We start from the raw sequence: 21,706 nt of genomic DNA on the forward strand, positions 1-21,706 counted from the left end.
ACCATTAACAGACCCTGGTAGTCCAAGCAGATAGCAGGAATAAAAAGATTTTTTTTTAATAAATGAAAAGATAATAATACAAACATTGGGGTTAGCAAATAGCAATTGCACATAGGGTATGCAGTACCACCAAACGAGAAATTCGTTTGAGGTGGCATGGCCATGTTCAACGGAGGCCTTTGGGTGCCCCAGTACGGAGGAGTGATTTGATCCAGATTGAAGGAACTAAAAGAGCCAGGGGCAGACCTAAAGTGACCTTAAAAGAAGCGGTGAGGAAAGACATGCATAGCTTAGGTCTTGTATCAAGTATGACCTCTAATAGAGCTGATTTGGAGGGCAAGGATCCATGAAGCTGACCCCATTTAGTTGGGATAAGGCTGAGTTGTTGTGCTGCACTATGATGGGGGATTATTAGAATCATAAAAACCAGACTCATTGTTAAAATGGTTGAACTATCTGGTCCGGTCCATTTTTAAAACCACTGCAATAAAGTTGAAGAAACTAGCTTTCTAGGCTTCTAAAGTTTTTTGAGTGCTGATATTACATATCTGGTTCAAAGTTAAAACCCATATCATCTCTGAAATTTAGAAGCAGTAAACTTCTTGCTTAACAAGGAAAGAAACTCAAAAAGAGAATGCAGATGCAGAATGTCCTACACACCTGATATATTAGTCTGATGATGCTAATAGTTCTGACTCTTTTATGCATTTACTTATATGAGTATGGCATATAATATTTTTTTTGGGCAGGCAGTTATCTTCATATCTGTTCTAAATGAATCAGCTTTATTCATCATGTGCAATATCTCCTTGTTGCCATTTAGGTAACATTATGCTGAACACTTCTGATCTATTCATGTGTCATGCAAATCAGGACCTTCAGAAGGGGCTTGATCTTGGTCTGGTATCACCAGAAGTTCTACAAAACTTCTTTGATCTGGAGCAATATCCTCTTATTTCAGAACTCACTCATCGCTTTCAGGTATACTCTGTTCCCAAGCATTAATTCTATGTTTGGCTTCTCTTTTGTTCTTTGGAGCCAGTACTCGTCTTTTTATGTTGTTGAAGGTAAATCATCATGTATGAATTAGGTTTTTTTTTTAATAAATATCAGAAACAACAAAAAGATTCATTTTAATATGAACAAAAGATTCCTTGCTTCTAGGTGCTCTAGGAAAAACAGTACTTTTTGAGCACACTCAGAAATCCACACTCCAGTCACATGTGCTCGACAACGTAAATGTGCTATCAACTTAACTCATATCAATGAAGCTTCATCCCATCTATTTGACTTCAGCTGCACAAAAGCTCGTTTGCTGTTCTTCTCTTTCATGAACCTGATGCATCACTATTCTTTTTCTGAGGCTTCAGGCCTTCATTTAGAGATTAAATCTCAATGATGGGGTTTCAAGGATCGACAGAAGAAAGTTGGGCCTGGACTGGGACCTATCCTGGAAGCATTCGGTATGCAATCCGGGATTACAGTCCCGACTGGGATTTCAATCCAGGCTCAATTATGTATGTTTGGTATCCAGTCCAAGATTGGGATCATGAGATCGAGATTGTGGAATTATTTAGGAAAGGGATTGCTTTCATTGCTAAATTCCAAAATCTGGGATAGAGAAAGGCAGATTTCAATCAAGCCAAAAATGAATTAAGTACTGGAAAGTCCATGTGAGAATCTTAGTTAGGATTTTTAGTTATTGGCTTTGGCTTACAGGCCTTGGGGCCTTGTGGACTTGCAAATTTGGTACTTTATCATGGGATTGAGCAATAGTAGTTGCGCCTAGCTTCAGTGAAGCAAAATCCTTGATTAGTTTTCACTGAGCAGCCCAACCAAGTCTAATGAGTTCAAGAAGAGCTCAGAAAAGATTGGCTTATTCAAACATCTTGCATACGAAATGGTTCTTATGTGCTACAACAATAATAAATTAGCTATATCATTCACAGAGTTATTGGTATTTGATGCTTGATTGGTTTTGATGCAGGGCTTCCGGGAAAGATTGTTGGCAGACCCCAAATTCTTACATAGGCTTGCTATAGAAGAAGCTATATCAATAACAACAACTCTTTTAGCACAGTATGAAAAGCGGAAGGAAAATTTCTTTGAAGAGCTTGACTATGTTATCACAGATACAGTACGGGGTTCTGTTGTTGATTTCTTCACTGTGTGGCTTCCAGCACCAACTCTCTCATTCCTTTCATATGCTGATGAGGAGGCGGGGCCTGAGACCATGGATGTGCTGAAGAGTCTTCTTGGATCCGTCCCCGATAATGCATTTCAAATGAATACTGCTGGGAAGGACTGGAATCTAAGTCATAGGGTTGCGTCAGTGCTTATTGGTGGGCTGAAACTTTCTGGTGTTGGTTTTGTTTCCAGTATTGGTGCTGTGGCATTCTCTAATCTTCTGTATGCAATAAGGAGAGCTATGAATCCAGCTTTGGAAATTAGTCAAAAGAATAAAAGATCTCCAATATTCAAGACTGCAATTGTTTACGGGGGCTTTCTTGGAACGTCAGCAAATCTACGGTATCAGGTAGAGAGAAACTTTTTCACCTAATACAAAGATCAAGTTTATGGATTATCTTGTTGTCTGGTTGTCATTTCCCATTCTTCAGTATTCATTAATGTTATGTTAACTGGACACTTCAAATTAAAAGCCACATCCATGTCTGACATGTGTGGACACAAATTCCAACATTAACATGGCACGTACTTTCTTGTAATTACTAAATATATCTATGTACGGACATGCCTATATACATTCCCAACTACTAAGACAAACATATACATATAACTTGAGCTTTGTTCTATAGTCTTTATAGTAATATTTGCAGAGATGGACAATTTTTTTTTGTATAGCCTTGCTCTGTATATACTGGATATGTTTACTTTTTTACTTAAATCATTTTTCTTGGTTCCAATAGAAAAAACAAAAAAGAAAATATAAACCATCCTAGACTGTATATAATATGTAAATGCAATACAAATAACTTAGTAAACACCAACATAACAACTGTATAGAAATGAGTATTTATGAGTGAGAATTTAGTATAGAAAATTTTAGGTTATATGTAGAGAATGGATATTGAGGCCCTTGTTTGATGGCTCAGATATTCAGTTTGCAATGTGTTGCATGTGGGATTGTTCTATTCATTTTTTTTTGGGTGAATAAAAAAATTCATTACCAAAGAGAGAAAAATACAGCAGCTCCCTTAGGGAGCAAAGAGGAACAGAAAAGAAGAGCCAAATCTTCAAGAGGAGGATGATTGGAGGGAGGTGGAAGGGAGACCCCAGCAGACAACAATAAGCCTGTTCCTTGGGGAGTCATTACAAAATGAGGGGGGAATCGAAGAAAGCCTAGTATTGATCTCAAAGGAAATGGAGTCCCAAATCTGCTGATGAGTTCGCGATTTGGGGGTCCATTTACTTAGGTTACGCTCCATCCAGATGTGGTTGATGGTTGCACAAAAAGCTAACTTTCCAACAGTGTGGCAAATAGAAGAACCAGCAAAAGTCATGTCAATCCAAAGCCACTCTCTACTGAAGGGAAGAATTCTTCAACTTCTAGACCAACATTTAGCTAAGACTTCTAGGCCAACATTTAGCCACTCTCTACTGATTGTTCTATTCATTGACGAAGAGAAAAGTGAGAATTTCGTTTCACAATCCATGGTAGAGATCTGATGGTGATATTTTCAATTGTATCCTACTCTGATGGTACTTGATGTCATGTATTTCCTTCTTCCAAACATGTCACCATTGTTGGTTAATCATTAATGGAAGACCAGAAAATTGTATTCGATCATGAAGGGAACTCATGTACATTAAAGCTCTCTCATATTCAACAAACTATTGTCTTGAAAGGATTGCAGTGTGATAGCTCCTTAAAGCCGATTGAATCCACTCTCAGAGTGTTGCCATAGGAGGAGTTGAACGAGGAAGACATTGAAGAAATTCCTTAGGCTACCAAGGCAGAAAAAAAAAATAGTAGAGTGTTGTTGATTACATTGAAACTTCATTGGCTACAGTAGAAAGTCGGTCCCTTCAAGCCAAAAGCGAGCCTACAGTTCAAGTAATGATGTGCGTTAGTGAAAACCATTCCACATCATGAGTTTGTTCTTCCCCACAAGTTTCAAGATACAGATGCAGCATCGAAGTTTCATATTTGGATTTTGCTCAAGTTGCAGACAAGGAGTTGCAAGCACCTTTTAAAATGTGTTCTTATTCCTAAACTTCTGCAAAACTCAAGGAAGAGTTTTTTGAACTGAGGAGGAATTAATGCAATTACGATTGTTCAATTGGGCGTCAAAAGACTTTATTTGGCTGATGGATGGGTTCTATGGGCCTTTGGATTTTATTTTTGGATTTATTGATGAGGCTCTTTTATAATTTCATATTAGAGCGGAGGTGGGAGTTGCCCCTATACATGAGAAGCTACGAGAGAGTCGTTTGAGTTGGCATGGTCATGTAAAATGAAGACCTTGCCTCAAATTGGTGGATCTAAAAGAGCTAGAGGCAGGCCTAAAATGACCCTAGGAGAAGTTTTAAGGAAAGATCTGCATAGTTTGGGCTTTGTCTCAAGTATGGCCTCGAATAGAGCTGATTGGAGGGCTAAGATCCTTGTAGCCAACTCCTTTTAGGTTGTTTTTTCTGAGCTTCTGTCGATGTTGTTGTGCTCCTTTCTTCTTACTACTTTTAACCTTTTGTCTTTGCTAGGATCCATGTTTAGTTGGGAAAAGGCTGTTGTTGTTGTTGTTGCTGCTCTTTCATAAGCTCATATTTGGGGTCTTAATTCTGTACACAAGTTAAGTAGATAGATAACATTGTATTGGTCCCATTTGCTGTTAAGTAGGTTACTTTAGTCTAGAAAGAGTCCTTTTTAGTTAAGCATTTTATATTTTATTGTTTGTCAGTAGTTTATGTTGTTTGGAGTCTTCTATAAGTATTTGATCAGTTTGAATTAGTTTTTGGTTTAGGTAACTTGAAGGGATAGTTGTTTATTTAGTTTAGAAATCCTAAAGTCAGTTTATTTGATCTTTATAAATAGGTTGTAATTCAACACAAATTTATAGAAATTTGGAATGCAATATTAGTTTGATTTAGTTAGTATTGAGTTTGTTGCCTCTCTCTTCCCCTCAGCTTTGCGATTCGGTTTTTTTCCCTATCCTTGTGGCTCCATTGCTAGCAGTCTTTTTTCTTCTATCTTAAAAGAGAACTCAACATTCTCCGAGTCAATCAGTCAATGTCCTGAAGGGTTTCGCCATGGTTCAATTGTAATGGAATTGAAAGTTGGGGGTATTTCTTCATATTAAAAGGTTGTTTGTGAAGTAAATATTGTAAGAAAATGAATCAGTTCACTGAACTACCCTGAATGAATTGGTCTTTTGATGAGGTAAAATGCCCAATAATAAGGATTATGCAATAAACTCCGGTTCCACCATTATCCATAGCCTTGTCCCACATATTTTGTGTCAGCCAAATGAATCATGTTTTCCTACTTTGGGTATATTTTGGCTTCTTGGCTTCCAGTGTTCAAAAGGGAGGTTCAATAGAATTATTTGGCATCCAATCTTTACTGCCAGAAGGTGGTGGCTGTTGAAGCTTCTATGGTAAAGATTCCAAGTTAAATAATTTGGTTGACCTGTGGTGATGCCCTTTTTACAATGTTTTTATAGTGGCTTTGATATCGGGATTGTCTAGGGAACCGCCAGGCATTCCAATGTAATGTAGAAGACAGTTCTAGAAACTAAATCGGAATTAGTAACTTTGTGAATAAGGAGGACCAAACAAGCAGCAGAAATGGCTCCAAAGTAGGATCGAGTGAAGACCTAGGCAAGGGTGGTTTGTGCTTCAAATATCAGCCAATTCTAATGGCTGGTTGTGAAGTTATTCAAGTCTGAAGTTTGCATCAGATTCTGGGCAGAACTGAGATCGCAGGTGCAGCAGTCCTTCACTTGATTGTGTAAACAGCAGCGGCAGTACTTGGTGATGATTGTGGATTGGTTTAAGTCTTCAAAGAGTTCTCCAGCAGCAGTTTATTGCAGTCACAAGATAGCAGCAACAGTAGGGATCGATTGGAAGAACAAAAAAGGAAAATAGAATGATAGATAGAAAAGGGGATAGGGATAGGAGGGTGGGTAGGCTATCTCAGCCTTGGATCTCTCACCACAGCTATCTCAGCTGTTGAAAGGCAAAAATTTTCTCAGAACTGGAGGCAAGCATTGCTTGTAAATTTCATTAATCAATTGCATAGTTGTCACAGCGGCATGGGGGTCCAAGGTGGTTGAGGCCTGTCTAAGCGCTTAAGTGGTAAAGCGGCCGCCTAAGCGGAGCTTAAGCAGTAAAGGCGGTCTAGTCACTCTAGTGTTAGTTTTCCCCCCTCCCCCCCCCCCCCCCCCCCCAAACACTCAATACATATCATATCTTATATCATTAAAAATGAAATTTAAGCCACTACAAACTACAGAGTACAGAGAAGAAGAAGGTAAGAACTAAGAACTAAGAAGCAGAATTGATTAATTGAAGCATCGAAGAGAGAGAAGCAGCAGGCTGTAGCAGACTAGCAGGCGTTAAAATAAAATAAAAAATAACAGAGAAGCAGGCTGTAACAATGGAGTTAACATTAAAAAAAAAAAAAAAAAAAAACAGTGAGAGAGAAGCAGCAAGCTGTAGCAGACTAGCAGGCATCAAAATAAAATAAAAGAACAGAGAAGCAGGGCCTGTAACATGTGTTAACATAAAAAGTTAAAAAAAAAGAGAGAGAGAAGCAGCAGGCAAAACACTCAAACAGAGAAGAAGAGTAGGGAACTAGGGGCTTACCTTGCCAGAAGAGTCACGTTTCAGTTGGCGGAAGTGGAACCGGAAGAGTAGAGATGCTGTGTTGGGGGAAGCAGTAGCAGCCAGCGGTTGTTAAAATAAAAAATAAAAAAAACAAAAAAGGGAAAACAGAGTTACAGAGATTAGAGAAGTAGTAGAAGAAGAAGAAGATTAGGGGAGTAGAGACTAGAGACTTACCGGAACTAGAAGAGAAGATGAGTCGAGTCTTTGTTGCCGCTTGCCGGAACTGGAGGAGATGAAGACTCGAGTTGATGTTGCCGCTTGCCGGAACTGGAGGAGATGAAGACTCGAAGAGTTGCAGGAGACGAAGAGTTGAAGGAGACGAAGGAGACGAAGGCTTTAGAGTAAATTTAGGTTTTCACTTTTTTGTTTATACTTTTAGATAGATTTTTAACTTTTAAGTATTTAACATTTTAAAACTAAATAATCCCATGTAGCGTACATTAGACTCTTTATACACAAACCAATAAAAAGCAAGCAAAAAGAATAAAAAAACAGAACATGAAAAAATAAAAATAAAATAACCAGAGTCATGGATGGCGGTCGCTCAGCCCATATGGCGCACCAAGGCGTCGCTTTGACCGCCTTGGCGACGCCTATATGGTCAGAGCGACCGCCATCCATGACTCATGGAAAGTGTAGCACTGCCTAGCCCATAAAATACCGCCAGGACGCCTAAGCGCCGCCTAGGCGACGCCTTGACAACTATGATCAATTGGTGACTCTTTCTTACAATGGGTGCCAATTTTATATCTTGGGCAAGCTTACAAAATAGAAAGTAAGAAAATAGAAACTTCCTAAAATAAAATAGAAAGTAGGAAAATAGAAACTACTAAGGCTTTATAGGATCCAGCCTTCTAAACAAACAAGGAAACAAAAATAGAAACCAACTAAAATTAGAAGCTACCTAAATGAAATAAAATAAACTTTCTTATACTGAAAATAGAAACTAAACTATGGCAGCATTAGGATAGAATCTTTCTCCACTTGATGGGCCCAACAAATCTTCTAAAAAGTATCCCCTCACAAGGCAAACATGGGCTGTGACACTGTTCACGTGAACAGTACTGTGAACAGTGTTTGGTCTTTTCTTTCTTCATATTTCGATCTACATCACAATGTCCTGGACATCCTGGACACATCCCAAAGAGAGACAGAAGGAGAGATCAGAGGAGGAAAAGGAAGGAGATATCAGAGAGAGGGAGAGTGAGGGAGACAGAGAGCTCAAAGAGGGTGAGAGGGAGAGGGAAGGAGAGATCAAAGAAAGAGGGAGACGGAGAGATCATTGAGGGTGAGAGGGAGAGTGAAGGAGAGATCAGAGAAAGAGGGAGAGAGAGGGAGGCAGAGAGATCAGAGAGGGTAAGAGGGAGATGGAGATATTAGAGAGGGGGAGAGGGAAGGCGCGATCAGAGAATGGGGGGGGGGGAGAGGCAGAGAGATCAGAGAGGCTGAGAGGAAGACAGGGAGATCTTAATGCAACCCAGGGTCACAAAACCCTACGTTGGATCTCTATGGACCCACAAGAATGATAAATAACTCAAGTTAAGAGTATAGACATATAGTAGTAATTTCCTAATTTCTGGCTTAAGACTTGAGAGTAAGCAAACAAGTGAAAAACCAAACTATAGATAAAATTTGAAGAGATGGGTTTTTTTGGAATTAAAAATCTGGGTGGATTTTAAATAATAAAAAAAGGATTAGAAGTCCTATGTAATATTTAAAAACAGGTCTTATTTGTAATTATGAAAAAGAGAGGCGGTAAACGAACCTGCTTTCAGAGGAGAGAACTCACTCCATTGAACCCTTTTTGACCTGAGATTTCAGGGCCAGCTTTCTAACACCTAACCCTATTAAGAATAACCAACAGCAGACCAAAGAGATCATATATAAAAGTAATAATTTTTCTGCAAACTGAGTCTGGCATAGAGTTGGAACCAGCCCTGAGATTTTATTTGTATCTCACAGTAGAGGTAACTTCCAGGCCTGAGTTCCAGGGTTTGAATTTCCCTAGAGTGATGAATCAACATCCAAAATATTAGGAGGAAAGGAGAAGACTAAGGGAGATCAATCCAACGGGGTGAGGTAGTGGGACTGTTAAATCGCCAGAAACAGACCACTGTAACAAAAATTCTGAATAACTGAAGTAGAATGGAAAGAAATGAAAGGAAGTAGGAGAAGAAATAAGAAGAAACTTAAACAAATATGTAAGGAAGAGATCCGACTTGGGATCGAACAGGGAGGAAAAGAAGGGATCCAATCACGCAACTGCTACTCATTGCAGCATATGTAACTTACTATAAGCTTCATTCAATCTCTGTGTAACCTTGGATTTACAATCACAATATGAAGAGAGAAAAAGACTCCTACTCAAGCTCCACAACTCAACAAAGAGCTGCTTTCCTACATTAGCTAGCTATATAAAAGTTAAATTACAGTATTAATCCCAAATAACTAGGTCTTGTACCAAGTATGACCTCGGACAGAGCCTATTGGAGGGCAAGGTTCCATGTCGCAGACCACATTTAGCTGAGAATCTCCTGACGTGCTGGGCTGTTCCTCTTTCCTTTTACTATCTTTCATCTGTCTTTCTTCCTTTTGCATTTTTCATGTTTTCTTTCCCTTTTGGTTAGAACTCTGTTTTCCCTATTTTGTTGTGTTAGGATCCATGTCTCTGACCCCATTAAGTTGGGATAAGGCTGACTTTGTTGTTGTTGTCGTGTTAATCCCAAATAACTTAATAAACCCCTACCAACCCCTATTGGGCCAGAATCCTGGTTTGGGCTGGGTTCGTCTCAGTCTGGCTTTCAGATTGAGTCTTGCTCATCCAGCCATGTACATGCAACTGCATCAGATCAGAGAGAGAGAGGTTGGATCGGGCAACCCAAGAGGGGGTGAATTGGATAAGAGAAATAAAAATCAAATTGAAACTTTTCCTACCAACACAAAAAAGGAAACACAAAGAGGTTGTAAAAAGGAAAATGTGAAGTCAATTTAATGTAAGGCTAGATAGGAACTATCCAACCCCAGTCAGGATCACAAATAACACCAATATGGGTACTGATTTCAAATTTGAAACAATGATGCAATTCTGGAACTCAGCTCTGAAGCAGTAGAATAAATAGGTTTCCTAACCCTCAACAATAGCCCACAATATGACCTTATATTCCAAACACAATAGGTCAACAATCAGCAGTCTAATCAGCACTGCTGCAGGTCTGTAATAGACAATAACAATCAGAAAGTCGACTCAACCAAAAATAGCAGCTAGAAAACTCAGATGGGACTTATACTCATATCGAGATTAGACCTCCATAGGGTGAATAACCCCTGAAAATTTCAGGTCCAAACTATGAGGATTGGCTGAGATAACACAGGGTCTCAGAATTAAAAACTAGAATATGAAAATAGAAGCTTAGTGAATATAGACCAAACCAGCTAGTGAAAGAGGACCAAATTAGGATCGAAGGTAGCTCTTATGGTGTAAGGAAAACCCTCACAATCTGGCCGGATTCCAACCAGCAGTTGTTGAGATATGGCTCCTTCAAGTTGCAGCAGCAGGGTCTCCTTAGTTGCAGAGAAAATCAGGTTTGAACCAGGCAGCAGGAAATTAGAACCTAACCCAGCCACAAGATGTGATTGGTGCCACAGATCAATGATCAAACTCCAGTAGGTGGCAGCTATGTGGTGATCTCCAGAAGAGACTAACAGCTTCAGTAATGGGTCGGTTACTTAGTTGTAGATGAAGGAAACAAAATAGAGACAAGGAGGAGAAGGGGGATCAGGTAGTGAAGGAAGATAGGGATAGGGATAGGGATAGGAGGGAGTTGGCTATCTCAGCCTCTGGGAATCTCACCCTTCTCAGCCTCTCTCAGGACAAAGCGTTGCAAAACAGCAACAGAACTTCATTCAATAAATCGTGGGGAGACCCCTTGGGTCTATTACAATACATAGGACTAACTTACTAAAAAATAAAACTTGATAAACTTGCTGCCTAAGTAACTCTAAAGACACAAATAGAAAGGTCCTTGGGCATTACAGTGGTTGAAGAGCAAAATCCACCATTTGAGTGCCTCTCTTTCTTCGGTGGAATATAAGCATGTGTGGAGGGAGGTGAATCAACCAGCAGATTACATTGCCTCCTTACCTACGGGTAATGTGGAGACTATTCTCCAACTGGTTGACTTCCCAGAGGAACTTTGTAAATTGGTTAAGGGGGATGCTGATTTCTGTATCTATTGTAACTCCCTTGTTTTTGGCACTTTGGTTGATACGGGGCCTGTCCCGTTTTAGTTAGGGGCCTCCCATTTCCCTCTTTAAATATCTTAAAGAGGTTCTAGGTGGCTTCCTGTTTTTTTGTATATATTTTTTTTCCTTTTTCTTTTCTTAATATAATTTACTTATCCAAAAAAAAAAAAAAAACATGTTGAATTCCGTGAATGTTGGCTTTAGTCAGAGTGACTACAGCCATCTTTATTTATAATAAAGAGACGAACATTCTGGAATGAGTACAAAGACAGAAATACCCTTATGACTATTGTACCCCTGAACCCATATTACAACACTCCACCTCAAGTTGGTGCATACATATCAAAAATGCCCAACTTGCTAACAATAGGAAAATTATTACTGATCCCTTTGTTAAGGATATCAGCCAGCTGTTCACTAGACTGGATAAATGGAATACAAACTGTTCCCTGTTACAATTTCTCTTTGATGAAGTGCCGGTCAATCTCAACATGTTTGGTACGATCATGTTGGACCGGGTTGTGAGCAATGATGATTGCTAACTTGCTGTCACAGTAGAGCCACATTGGAAGATCAGCATTCATCCCCAAGTCTTGAAGAAGCCCCTTGAGCTAGAGAAGTTCACAAATACCCTGTGCCATAGGTCGAAATTCAGCTTCAACACTAGATCGAGCTACAACAGCTTGTTTTTTACTTCTCCAAGTAGTTAGGTTCCCTCCAACAAATGTGCAATATCCGGATGTGGACTTCCTATCATCAGGACTGCCAGCCCAATCTGCATCAGTGTATGCTTCTATCCGGAGATGGTAATATGAAGAATACAAGACTCCCTTTCTAGGAGAGGACTTGAGGTAACGGAGTATTCTGTATGCTGTTTCCAAATGAGAAGAGTGAGGATCATACATGTATTGGCTGACAACACTTACAACAAATGTGATGTCTGGTCGAGTATGTGAGAGGTATATCAATCGGCCAACTAGCCTCTGATAGCTACCCTTGTCCACTGGGTCACCTTCCTTACTCTTCAAACGTGTGTTGGGCTCAAGAGGGGTGTCTGCTGGTTTACACCCAAGCATCCCTGTTTCACTCAATAGATCCAGGGTATATTTTCTTTGGGAAAGAGATATGCCCTTAGCTGAATAGGTAACCTCAATCCTTAGAAAATATCTCAATCTCCCCAAATCTTTGACTTCAAATTCGGTGCCCAAATATGTCTTTAGCTTTTGGATTTCATGTGCATTACTACCCGTGATCACTATGTCATCAACATAGACAATCAAAATGGTTACTTGCTATCCCATCCTTTTAACAAACAATGTATGGTCAGCATTGCTCTGCTTATACCTATAAGCAACCGTAGCCTTATGGAATTGCCAAACCAAGCCCTTAGTGATTGCTTCAGACCATAAAGAGCCTTCTTCAGCTTACACACCTTTCCCTGAGTAAAGCCAGGAGGTATCTCCATGTAAACATCTTCTTCCAAATCTCCATGTAGGAATGCATTCTTCACATCAAGTTGTTGGATTTCCCATCCTCGATTTACAGCACAAGAGATGATAACCCGCATAGTGTTCATCTTTGCTACAAGAGAAAATGTCTCTTGATAGTCAATTCCTTGGGTTTGGGTAAACCCTTTGGCTACGAGTCTTGCTTTGTATCTTTCCACTAAGCCATCAGCCTTGTGCTTCACAACAAAGATCCATTTACAACCAACCGGTTTCTTTCCTAGTGGAGGATTTACCAAATCCCAGGTCTGATTCTTCTCAAGGGCAAGCATTTCTTCATTCATCGCATCCTTCCATTTCTATTCGGCTATTGCTTCCTGCCAATTGTTAGGGATGGAAACAAAGGATAAAGAAGATACGAAAGCATGGAAAGCAGGTGTTAGAGAGTTGTATGACACAAAGTTGGAAATACGATGTTGTGTACAACTCCTTTTTGGTTTTCGAATAGCAATGGGTAAATCAAGACTGGGATCAGGAGGTGGCTTACTAGAAACATGACTAGGAGCAAGACTTGGAGCAGGAACAAATGCCGATTGTGTAGGGTCGATGGTGGTGGTCTCTTTGTACCGAGGGCCATCCAAAGGAAAATCAGTTCCCCGAGTGTAAGTCTGCATTTTATTCTCCCCCTGCACCTGTTGTTGTTGCTCAATCTGTCCCACTTTTTGTTCATGACTTGTAACTCCATCTTCTTGTTCAACAAAGACATCCTCTATAGTAGGTATCTCAATGTCCAAAAGAGCAATTAGTGGGACCTCTTCACCACTTAGAATCTCCCCCTGCAGAGGTACCAGCTGTTTAAAGTAAGCCTCAGACTCCCAGAAGACGACATCCATAGTGACAAACACCTATCGTGTAAGAGGATGATAGCATCTATACCCTTTCTGGGTAGCTGAGTAACCCAGAAAAATGCACCGCAGTCCTTTGGGATCAAACTTGCCGTGTACATGGTGATTCTTGGCAAACACGACATAGCCAAAGACCTTTGGAGGCACAACAAAAGTCGATTTTCCAACCAATATGTCCAAGGGACAGCGGCCACCTAAGACTCGAGAGAGGAACAGCCATAGTAAACATAAGAGAACGAGCAACCTCCAAGAGATGTTTGTTCTTACGTTCAGCCACTCCATTCTAAGCAGGAATATCAACACAAGAGGTTTGGTGTATGAATCCATGGCTGTCCAAATAGGATCGGAAGGCACCATCCATATACTCTTTTCCATTATCTGAGCGGAGAATCTTCAGCTTGGCATCGAACTGGGTCTGGACCATTTTATAGAATAGAGTGAAACAAGTGAAGACGCCACTTTTACTATGCATCAAATACACCCAAGTTGTCCGGCTAAAACAGTCAATGAAAGTGACAACCATCTAAATCCAGAAGTAGAAATACATTGGGCAGGGCCCCACACATCATAATGGATCAAACCAAAAGGCACATTGCTTCGATTATCAGAAATAGAAAAAATACTTCTAGTTTGCTTTGCCAAAGTGCAATCATCACAAGAAAAAATTATGTTTATTACACCGTTTCACTAGACTAGGAAATAAAGTAGATAAAACCCCTATAGGAGGATGACCCAAATGACGATGCCAATTATTCAACTCAAAAAGTGCAGAATCAAAATCAAAAGATGCCGGCTGAGATATCAAAGCTGCCCGGGAACTGTCAAGCACGTACAGACCACCAACCACTTTACCACATGCAATCGTATGGTCCGTTGCCAAGTCCTAAAACAAACAATAGATTGGAAAAAATGTTACTTTGCAGTTTAAATCCTTAGTTAGGCTACTAATGGAAAGCAAATTAGTAGTAAACTTTGGAACATATAAGACAGAGGAAAGGCTAAGAGAGGAAGTGCACTGGACAAATCCCTTCCTCGAGATAGGAGAAAGAGACCCATCAGCAACACGAACCTTGTTATGACCAAAAAGAGGAAAATATTTGGAAAAAACAGATGAAGAACCTGTCATATGGTCGGTTGCCCTTGAGTCAATTACCCAAGAATCAGGCATGACCAAGGTGCAGTTCCCACCAAATGAAATACCTGTGGAAGAAGAAGAATTTGGGTTAGTAGGCAGAGACAAAGCCGAGGCAGCCATGGAAGGAGATACTGATGTTGAAGAAGATGTGTCCAATTGATTCACCATATCCCGAAGATTTTGCAATTCAGCCACAACTTGGGAAAGAGATTGATCAGGCTGGTCGTCAGAAGTTGCCTGATGAGCACGGGTGTTACTAGGCCGATTGGAACCACCCTTCCCACGTTTGCAAGTCTCTGTAGGGTGGCCATGAAGCTTCTAACAACGGTCTTTGATATGCCACTCCTTCCTACAGTAATCACATTTAATGGCAGGGCGATCACCAGATGTCCGATCAGTACTAACAAACCGGGAAGAATTTCCTCGGGAAGCCTATGAACCAGAGATAAGAGCCGATCGTTCCTGAGTAACAGGATGAGCCATGGCTGTATGCCTACTGTCCTCAGCCAAGAGAATCGCATAGACCTGCTCTAGAGATGGAAGTGGGTCGCGATTCAAAATATTGGCACGAATTTGATCAAACTTAATATTGATGCCGGCTAAAAAATCAAAAACACGTAAGCCATCCTCCCACTTACGGAAGGCCGTGGCATCAACATCGCAAGTGGTAGTGAATGTGTCCAGAAAGTCCAACTGCTGCTACATAGTACATATGGTATTGTAATACTGAGACAGAGACAACTCCAACTGCTTGGTAGAGTGAATTTTCTAACGAAGCTCATAACATTGGGCAGCATTCCCAACCTGAGAATAGGTGTCCTTGGCTGTTTTCCAAATCTTCGCAGCCAAATCAAGGAGATAGCGCCCAGCAATATCTTGGTCCATGGAATTAACCAGATATGACATAACCAGGAAATTGAAGTTCATCCATCGATCCTGTGCAGAACCAATCTCATCAGGCCTGACCTGAGTGCCTGTGATGTAGCTAGAGAGACCACGGGAACCAATCGCAAATAAGCAGGAGCGAGACCATAACAAATAATTACTGCCATTCAACTTGGTGGGATTCACTAGAAACGGAATGAAGTCACGTTGCGATGAACCATTAGAACCAGATGAGGCAGAAGTGATCTCAGAGTTGTCAGGCATGATGACTGGTAAAAAAAACAGAAATAAATCCCCCAAAAAAAAATTTAGAACATAAGGAGGGAAGGTAAAAAACCCTCGGTGGGAGTCAACTCACCACCAAAGGGGTTTTAGGAAAAAGGCAGCAAGGGAGAAGCCTCTCGCAAAAGAAGAAAGAGGCGAGAGGCCTGCGGGACTGGTGGGGTACGGCGAAAGGGAGAGAAGAGGCCTTCGGGGCCTGGCGGAGGTGGTGGGTAGGCTGTTGGGGCCTAGTGGAGGTGATGGAGGGCTGGTGGAGCTTGGTGTAGGAGGCGGAAGGTTGTGGAGGGCCTGGTGGAGGCTGGCAAAGGCGGTGGGAGGTGGTGGAGGACCTGTCAGGGGTGGCGCTAGGTGGTGGAGGGGCTGGCAATAGGCTTCCTTAAGGCAGAATCACGAACCGAGAGAGAGAAAAAAGAAAAAAAGGGAAAAAATTTTAATTCCCATATCCCCGGAATATTTTTGGCTCTGATGCCATGTTGAATTCCGTGAATACTAGCTTTAGTCAGAGTCACTACAACCATCTTTATTTATAATAAAGAGAAGAACATTCTAGAACGAGTACAAGGATAGAAATACCCTTATGACTATTCTACCCCTGAACCCATATTACAACAAAACAAAAGTAGAAATCAAGTCTCCCTATTGCTATAACATGAAATAGAAAGACTGATTAGTTACTACCTAATATTCTATTGCAATGAAATAAAATCTACTTTCTAAAACTGAAAATAGAAACTAAACTATGGCAGCATTAGGATAGAATATTTCTCCACTTGATATCTCCAATGGGCCCACAAGATCTTCTAAAAACCATTCCCACAAAAGACAAATATGGGCTGTGACACTGTTCATGTGAACAGTAACTTTCTTCTGAATTCTATTTTCCTTCTCTTCTTCATGATTCAATCTACATCACAATTGAGGAGGAAAAGAGATAAGGTGACACAACACAATAGATTTAGAGTAGTTTGGCAACTTGTCTACGTCCACTACCAAGAGATTCCACCCTGGATTTTCCACTGAACCGATCAATTTTGCAATGGCATTGATCAAGCCTTCACTATTGTTTTTCCAAGATCAACAACCCAAGTGCTTGGTTTCACATTCAAACCTAGTGGTTTCCTAGGCTCACCACTAACAACCTTACAACTCTCTTGAACAGAGAAGATGAAGATATAAAGCTCAAAAGCCAAGATGTACAAAATGAATGCTCAAAGTGAAACCTCTAAGAAGGTAGGAGATTAAGAACACTTAATGATTCTCAACAACTTGGGATCTAAGACTCAGTAATGATATTCAAGTGCAAAAGTTAGGTGAATGTGGCTCCCACAAGTCTTTTAAATAATGTTCAAAGGGATCTCAAAAGACTTGACTAAAGAGGGACCCAACGGCTGTAATTTCTCAGGTACTGGTTGACTAGTTTCTCTAAGTGGTCGACCACATCAATATGACCATTATAAAAACAAGCTGTTTTCAGACCGGTGGATTCAATCAGTCAATCAGCAGTCGACTGGTATTTCGACCGGCCGCCTCCCTGCTTGAGAACAGGGTGGTCTCAGGAAACATTGATCGGTAGGACTTTTTGGGTGTGTAACACCCGATGTTTTTGAATTAAGTGATGTTATCATGTTTTGGTCACTTTCTAAGTCAAAAAACACATTTTCATGCATTATGTTTCCCCAGGCCATTTCCCAAAAATCCTTAAGTCCGAGTATACCATTGAGGGTTAGTCAGGGCTTTTTGGTTAGGCGAGTCTTGGAGTCGTAGTGTGAGAATCACCTTACATACTGTTGAGTATGTCTTGTATTCTAAGGATCTGAGTGCGATGCGGATCCGATCTGACCCAACATATTTTGTGACGCGATCCGAAGGGAGAAAAAAGTTGAGATTTAGTTCGTGACGAGGAGGATTGGGCCGATATTTTTGTAGCCGTATATATAAGGCACTTTCTCTCATTCTAGGGTTAGACGAAATAACTTGTATCTTCATCTTGCTTAATGAAAAGTTAGCCGCTGCTCTTCCGGTGGATGTAGGTTTATCGCGAAACCGAACCACGTAAATATGTTTGTGTTTGCGATTGTCTTGATTGTTGTTCTCTTCGATCTCAAATTTGACCATCTTGTACGATTTCGTTTTAACACATACATACTTAGGATTACATCAAACGATTACAATTTACAAAATAAATCCTAAATCTAGAGAATGTCGGCTTGAAGTATATCCTCTTTCTTGCCCTAATGATCTCAAGATGGTCTTACTGAAGGAAGCTTGATATCTCCATTCGGCTTCACATCATCAAGCCACAAGGTGATTTTACTGAGGTGCTTTATACCAAATAATAGTTGTCACCACATGCCATCGATGGGACTTATTAAAGTGTATGAACACTTCATGCCTTGGGATGGACATAGACAAGGGCTAATGATAACCATTGAGGTTGCCACTTGTTGCCATGGATGGAAGGCCAAACGCATTGATTGAAGCTTGACCATCCAAGAACCACTACACACTATGAAACTTTATAGAGTGAGGTTAGATAAAACTAGTATAGTAGGCTTTTTCACTTTAAGACACTGGTAGGATTGTAGGAATCACCAAAAACACATGAAATATGCAATGTCTCAACAAGAGAGGGCACAGAGGAGAGACATAGAGAACTTACCAAATACCTCGGTGAACATGGCACCTCCAATTGCTGTTTTTGTTTCTTTTTCTTTTTTTTTTAATAGCAAAGACAAGGTCAGATGTCCCACCACTTTTTGGGTCTGGGCCGGTCCGGCCCATCATGCCGTACTGATGGAAAGTTGCCTGTCCCGCTGACTGATCAACATTTTTTGACCAAGGTCTGCACCAGTCAACATTGGCTGGTGCAGAAGGCACCAAAAGCTTGCCTAAACATGCTCTTAGTACAATCTATGTCTTCTAACTTCTGCATTATTGCTCAGGCTTACAGATCTTTCTCATGACCTGGTCAACATTGGCTGGTGCAGAAGGCATCAAAAGCATACCTAAACATGCTCTTAGTACAATCTATGTCTTCGAACTTCTGCATTATTTCTCAGGCTTACAGATCTTTCTCATGACCTGGTCGATGACTCTCACAGCCTCACTTTTTTTTCACTCTTTAGAGAACCCCTTTATTCTCCGTATCAGGTTTTGTTATGAATAGTGAAATTAGAATGTATCAAAAATAATGTGCTTGTACCTTAGTTTTTCGTTTATATAGGGAAAATACAATTTCTTTTTCTTCCTTTGATGCTGTCCTTTAACCTCTGTTAATGTAATTCTTAAATTCAAAGTATATTTTCTTGCAGGTTATTGCTGGAATAGTGGAACATCGGATTTCAGATTACTTGCTATCATCTCAACCATTATTTGTAAATATGCTATCTTTTCTTGTTCGGACAATCAACTCCTACTGGGGAACTCAGGTTAGAATTTGACTTATAGAGGAGTAATGGTTTATATTTTGACATTATGCACTACTTTTGTTTATTGAGATGCATTGCCACTGAGATCATCAGAAGTTGCCCTCTGAGTCTCTCAGAATCCTTGTATTTAATTTCTCTATTGGACATTACTGCAAATTTGTTGAAGCCTTGAGGCTTGCTTTTGTTGAGTGCATAAAGCATGTTCTATGATTTTGCAACCTGCCGGATATTAAGCTTAGACTCTGTAATCTTGCATTCTGTTTATGTGCTAAATAACATGTTAAAATAAGCTACTTTACCTGATAGGGGTAATTTAGTCCTAGTTTTACTAGTTTTATCTCTTTTTCTGTATTTTTCCCCCTTCAGCCGATCTCTATTTGGAATTCCTAGTGGGAATAGGAATTCCTAATAGGAATAAGCAAGTGTGGCATTCCTACTTTCATTGTGACTAGTTGTAATTCTGTTATTATAAATAAAGGGGCTGGGTGATCGATTTAGATCACTCAAGCATTCATATTCAAGGCTGTTTACATGGTATCAGAGCCACCTCTGATCTGAAGATCAGCCCCCTCGATTTTTTTTGGTTTTTCTTCTCCAATTCTCTCGGCTTGTGGTTTCCTTCTTCTCTGCCACTCTCGGACTCTCTATCTCATTCAGGGCAGCAACTTTGAGGTGATCCAATGAAGATTTAGCTGCTGCCCTCAATGACACCTCACTGAAGATCATACAAACTTGGGTGTGATCAGAATCTGCCGTAGGTTTCCTCCAAACCTTGGAGATCGAGCTGCTACCTTTTTCAAGCTGGATTTCTGTATTATCTTTGGAGATTGATCCCTGCCCTTATTTATCTACACCTTACTTACTTTCAGATTGCAGCTTTGAATCCAAACTACATCAGATTCAAACCTGCGCTTGCTTTGCATTCAGCTATTCCTAAATTTTTTAAAATTTAGGGCTTCTTATTGGCTCATCAGAAGGGGTCAATTTTTGGAGGGTAACTTCTCCACTACAAGGGAAATACTCGATCACTGTTGCAGCCTATTCTGACGGTTGGAACTCCTACAGTTTCAAAACCCAGGGTTCTAATCGATTCTGGTACCAGCCCTGTTAGGGTTTCTTATTTCATCATCAGAAGTTTCTGATTTTTTGAGGGCTTATTCCCCACCACCTGCAGGGAATTCGATCCTAGTTTGAGCCATTTCTGACGGTTAAATTTGTGGGAATTTAAAAATCCGTGTCTTCTACACTTACATGATGTCTGACATCACTTCAGCCGACTCTAATGGATCTTCTCGACCAGAGTATCTTCCTTTTGCTTCTCCCACCAAACTAGATGGGACAAATTATCTAATGTGGTCAAGATCCACTTACCTTACGATTGCTGGCCGTGGCTACACAGAACACCTTACAGGCACTACTCCCATCCCTACTGAAGAAGGAGCTGCTCTAACTAAATGGTTGTCTACTGACTCCGTGGTCATGTCATATCTTATTCATTCTATGCATCCTTTAATTGCACCGGGTTACCTTCTCCTAGACACTACTGCCCAGATATGGAAGGCTGCCAAAGACACCTACCTATTCACAAGTAGGGAATGATGCTTAGGTATATGAATTAAGAAAAAAAATTCATGACACCAAGCAGAATGATTTATCCATCCCTCAATACTATGCTGAACTCCGCAAGTGCTGGCAAGAAATTGATCATTACTCTGATTATCAGCCCACTAATGCCACTGACATTGCTGCCTACAGAAAGCATGTCGATAAAATTCGGGTTTATGATTTTTTGGCTGGCCTTAATGTGGAATACGACCCAATTAGGGTTCAGATTCTAGGCAAGAATCCTTTCCCTACATTGGAACAGTCCTATGCTTTGGTTAACAGTGAAGATCGCCGAAGAACTGCTATGCTTAACACTACACTTCCTGATCGATCAGCCTTGCACACTGGGGCTGGTTCTACTCCTTCGGTTGCTGATACTTCTAGATCTGAGAAAACAGCAATTAAATGTGAGCATTGTGGCAAATTATGGCACACTAAGGCCACCTGTTGGAAGATACATGGCAAACCAGCCGACTTTGATGCTAAACGTGCTGCTCGAAAATCGAAAAACAAAGCTAATCATACTGAGGCTGTCATTCCTGCTCCTTCTACTGACACTGGACTGTCCAAGGATGAACTTTAGGCTTTCCGTCGTATGTTACAGGCTTCTGCTACTTCTACTACATCAACACCTGCCAGTTCTTCCACTCTTCCGGGTTCACATTTAGCCCACTCAGGTATTTCTTTTGCTGGTCATTGTGCATCGGTAGTCTCCTCTCCCTGGATCATAGACTCCGGTGCCACTGATCATATGACTAAATCCTCCAGCCTCTTTACTCGTTACTCTCCTACATCTGGTAAAGATAAAGTACGGGTGGCTGATGGTTCTCTCTCTTCTATCTCTGGGAAGGGCTCTATCAGTTGCACTCCTTCCTTACCCCTGTTTTACATATTCCTAAATTTACCATTAATCTTCTTTCCATCAGTAGTCTGGCA

At 40.6% G+C, this 21,706-nt stretch overlaps 1 protein-coding gene across 1 annotated transcript in view; it reads left to right on the forward strand.

Moving 5' to 3' along the window:
- The window catches only part of LOC122651403 (protein RETICULATA-RELATED 5, chloroplastic-like), a 101,306-nt gene that overhangs the window by 60,015 nt on the left and 19,585 nt on the right, over window positions 1–21,706 (forward strand). Inside the window, exons 5-7 of the mRNA XM_043844787.1 lie at window positions 874–981; window positions 1,988–2,536; window positions 19,049–19,165. Coding sequence (XP_043700722.1) covers window positions 874–981; window positions 1,988–2,536; window positions 19,049–19,165 — 774 coding nt within the window. The remainder of the gene's footprint in view (window positions 1–873; window positions 982–1,987; window positions 2,537–19,048; window positions 19,166–21,706) is intronic.

Source organism: Telopea speciosissima, chromosome 2 (assembly GCF_018873765.1).
Source record: "Telopea speciosissima isolate NSW1024214 ecotype Mountain lineage chromosome 2, Tspe_v1, whole genome shotgun sequence".
NCBI classification, from domain to species: domain Eukaryota; kingdom Viridiplantae; phylum Streptophyta; class Magnoliopsida; order Proteales; family Proteaceae; genus Telopea; species Telopea speciosissima.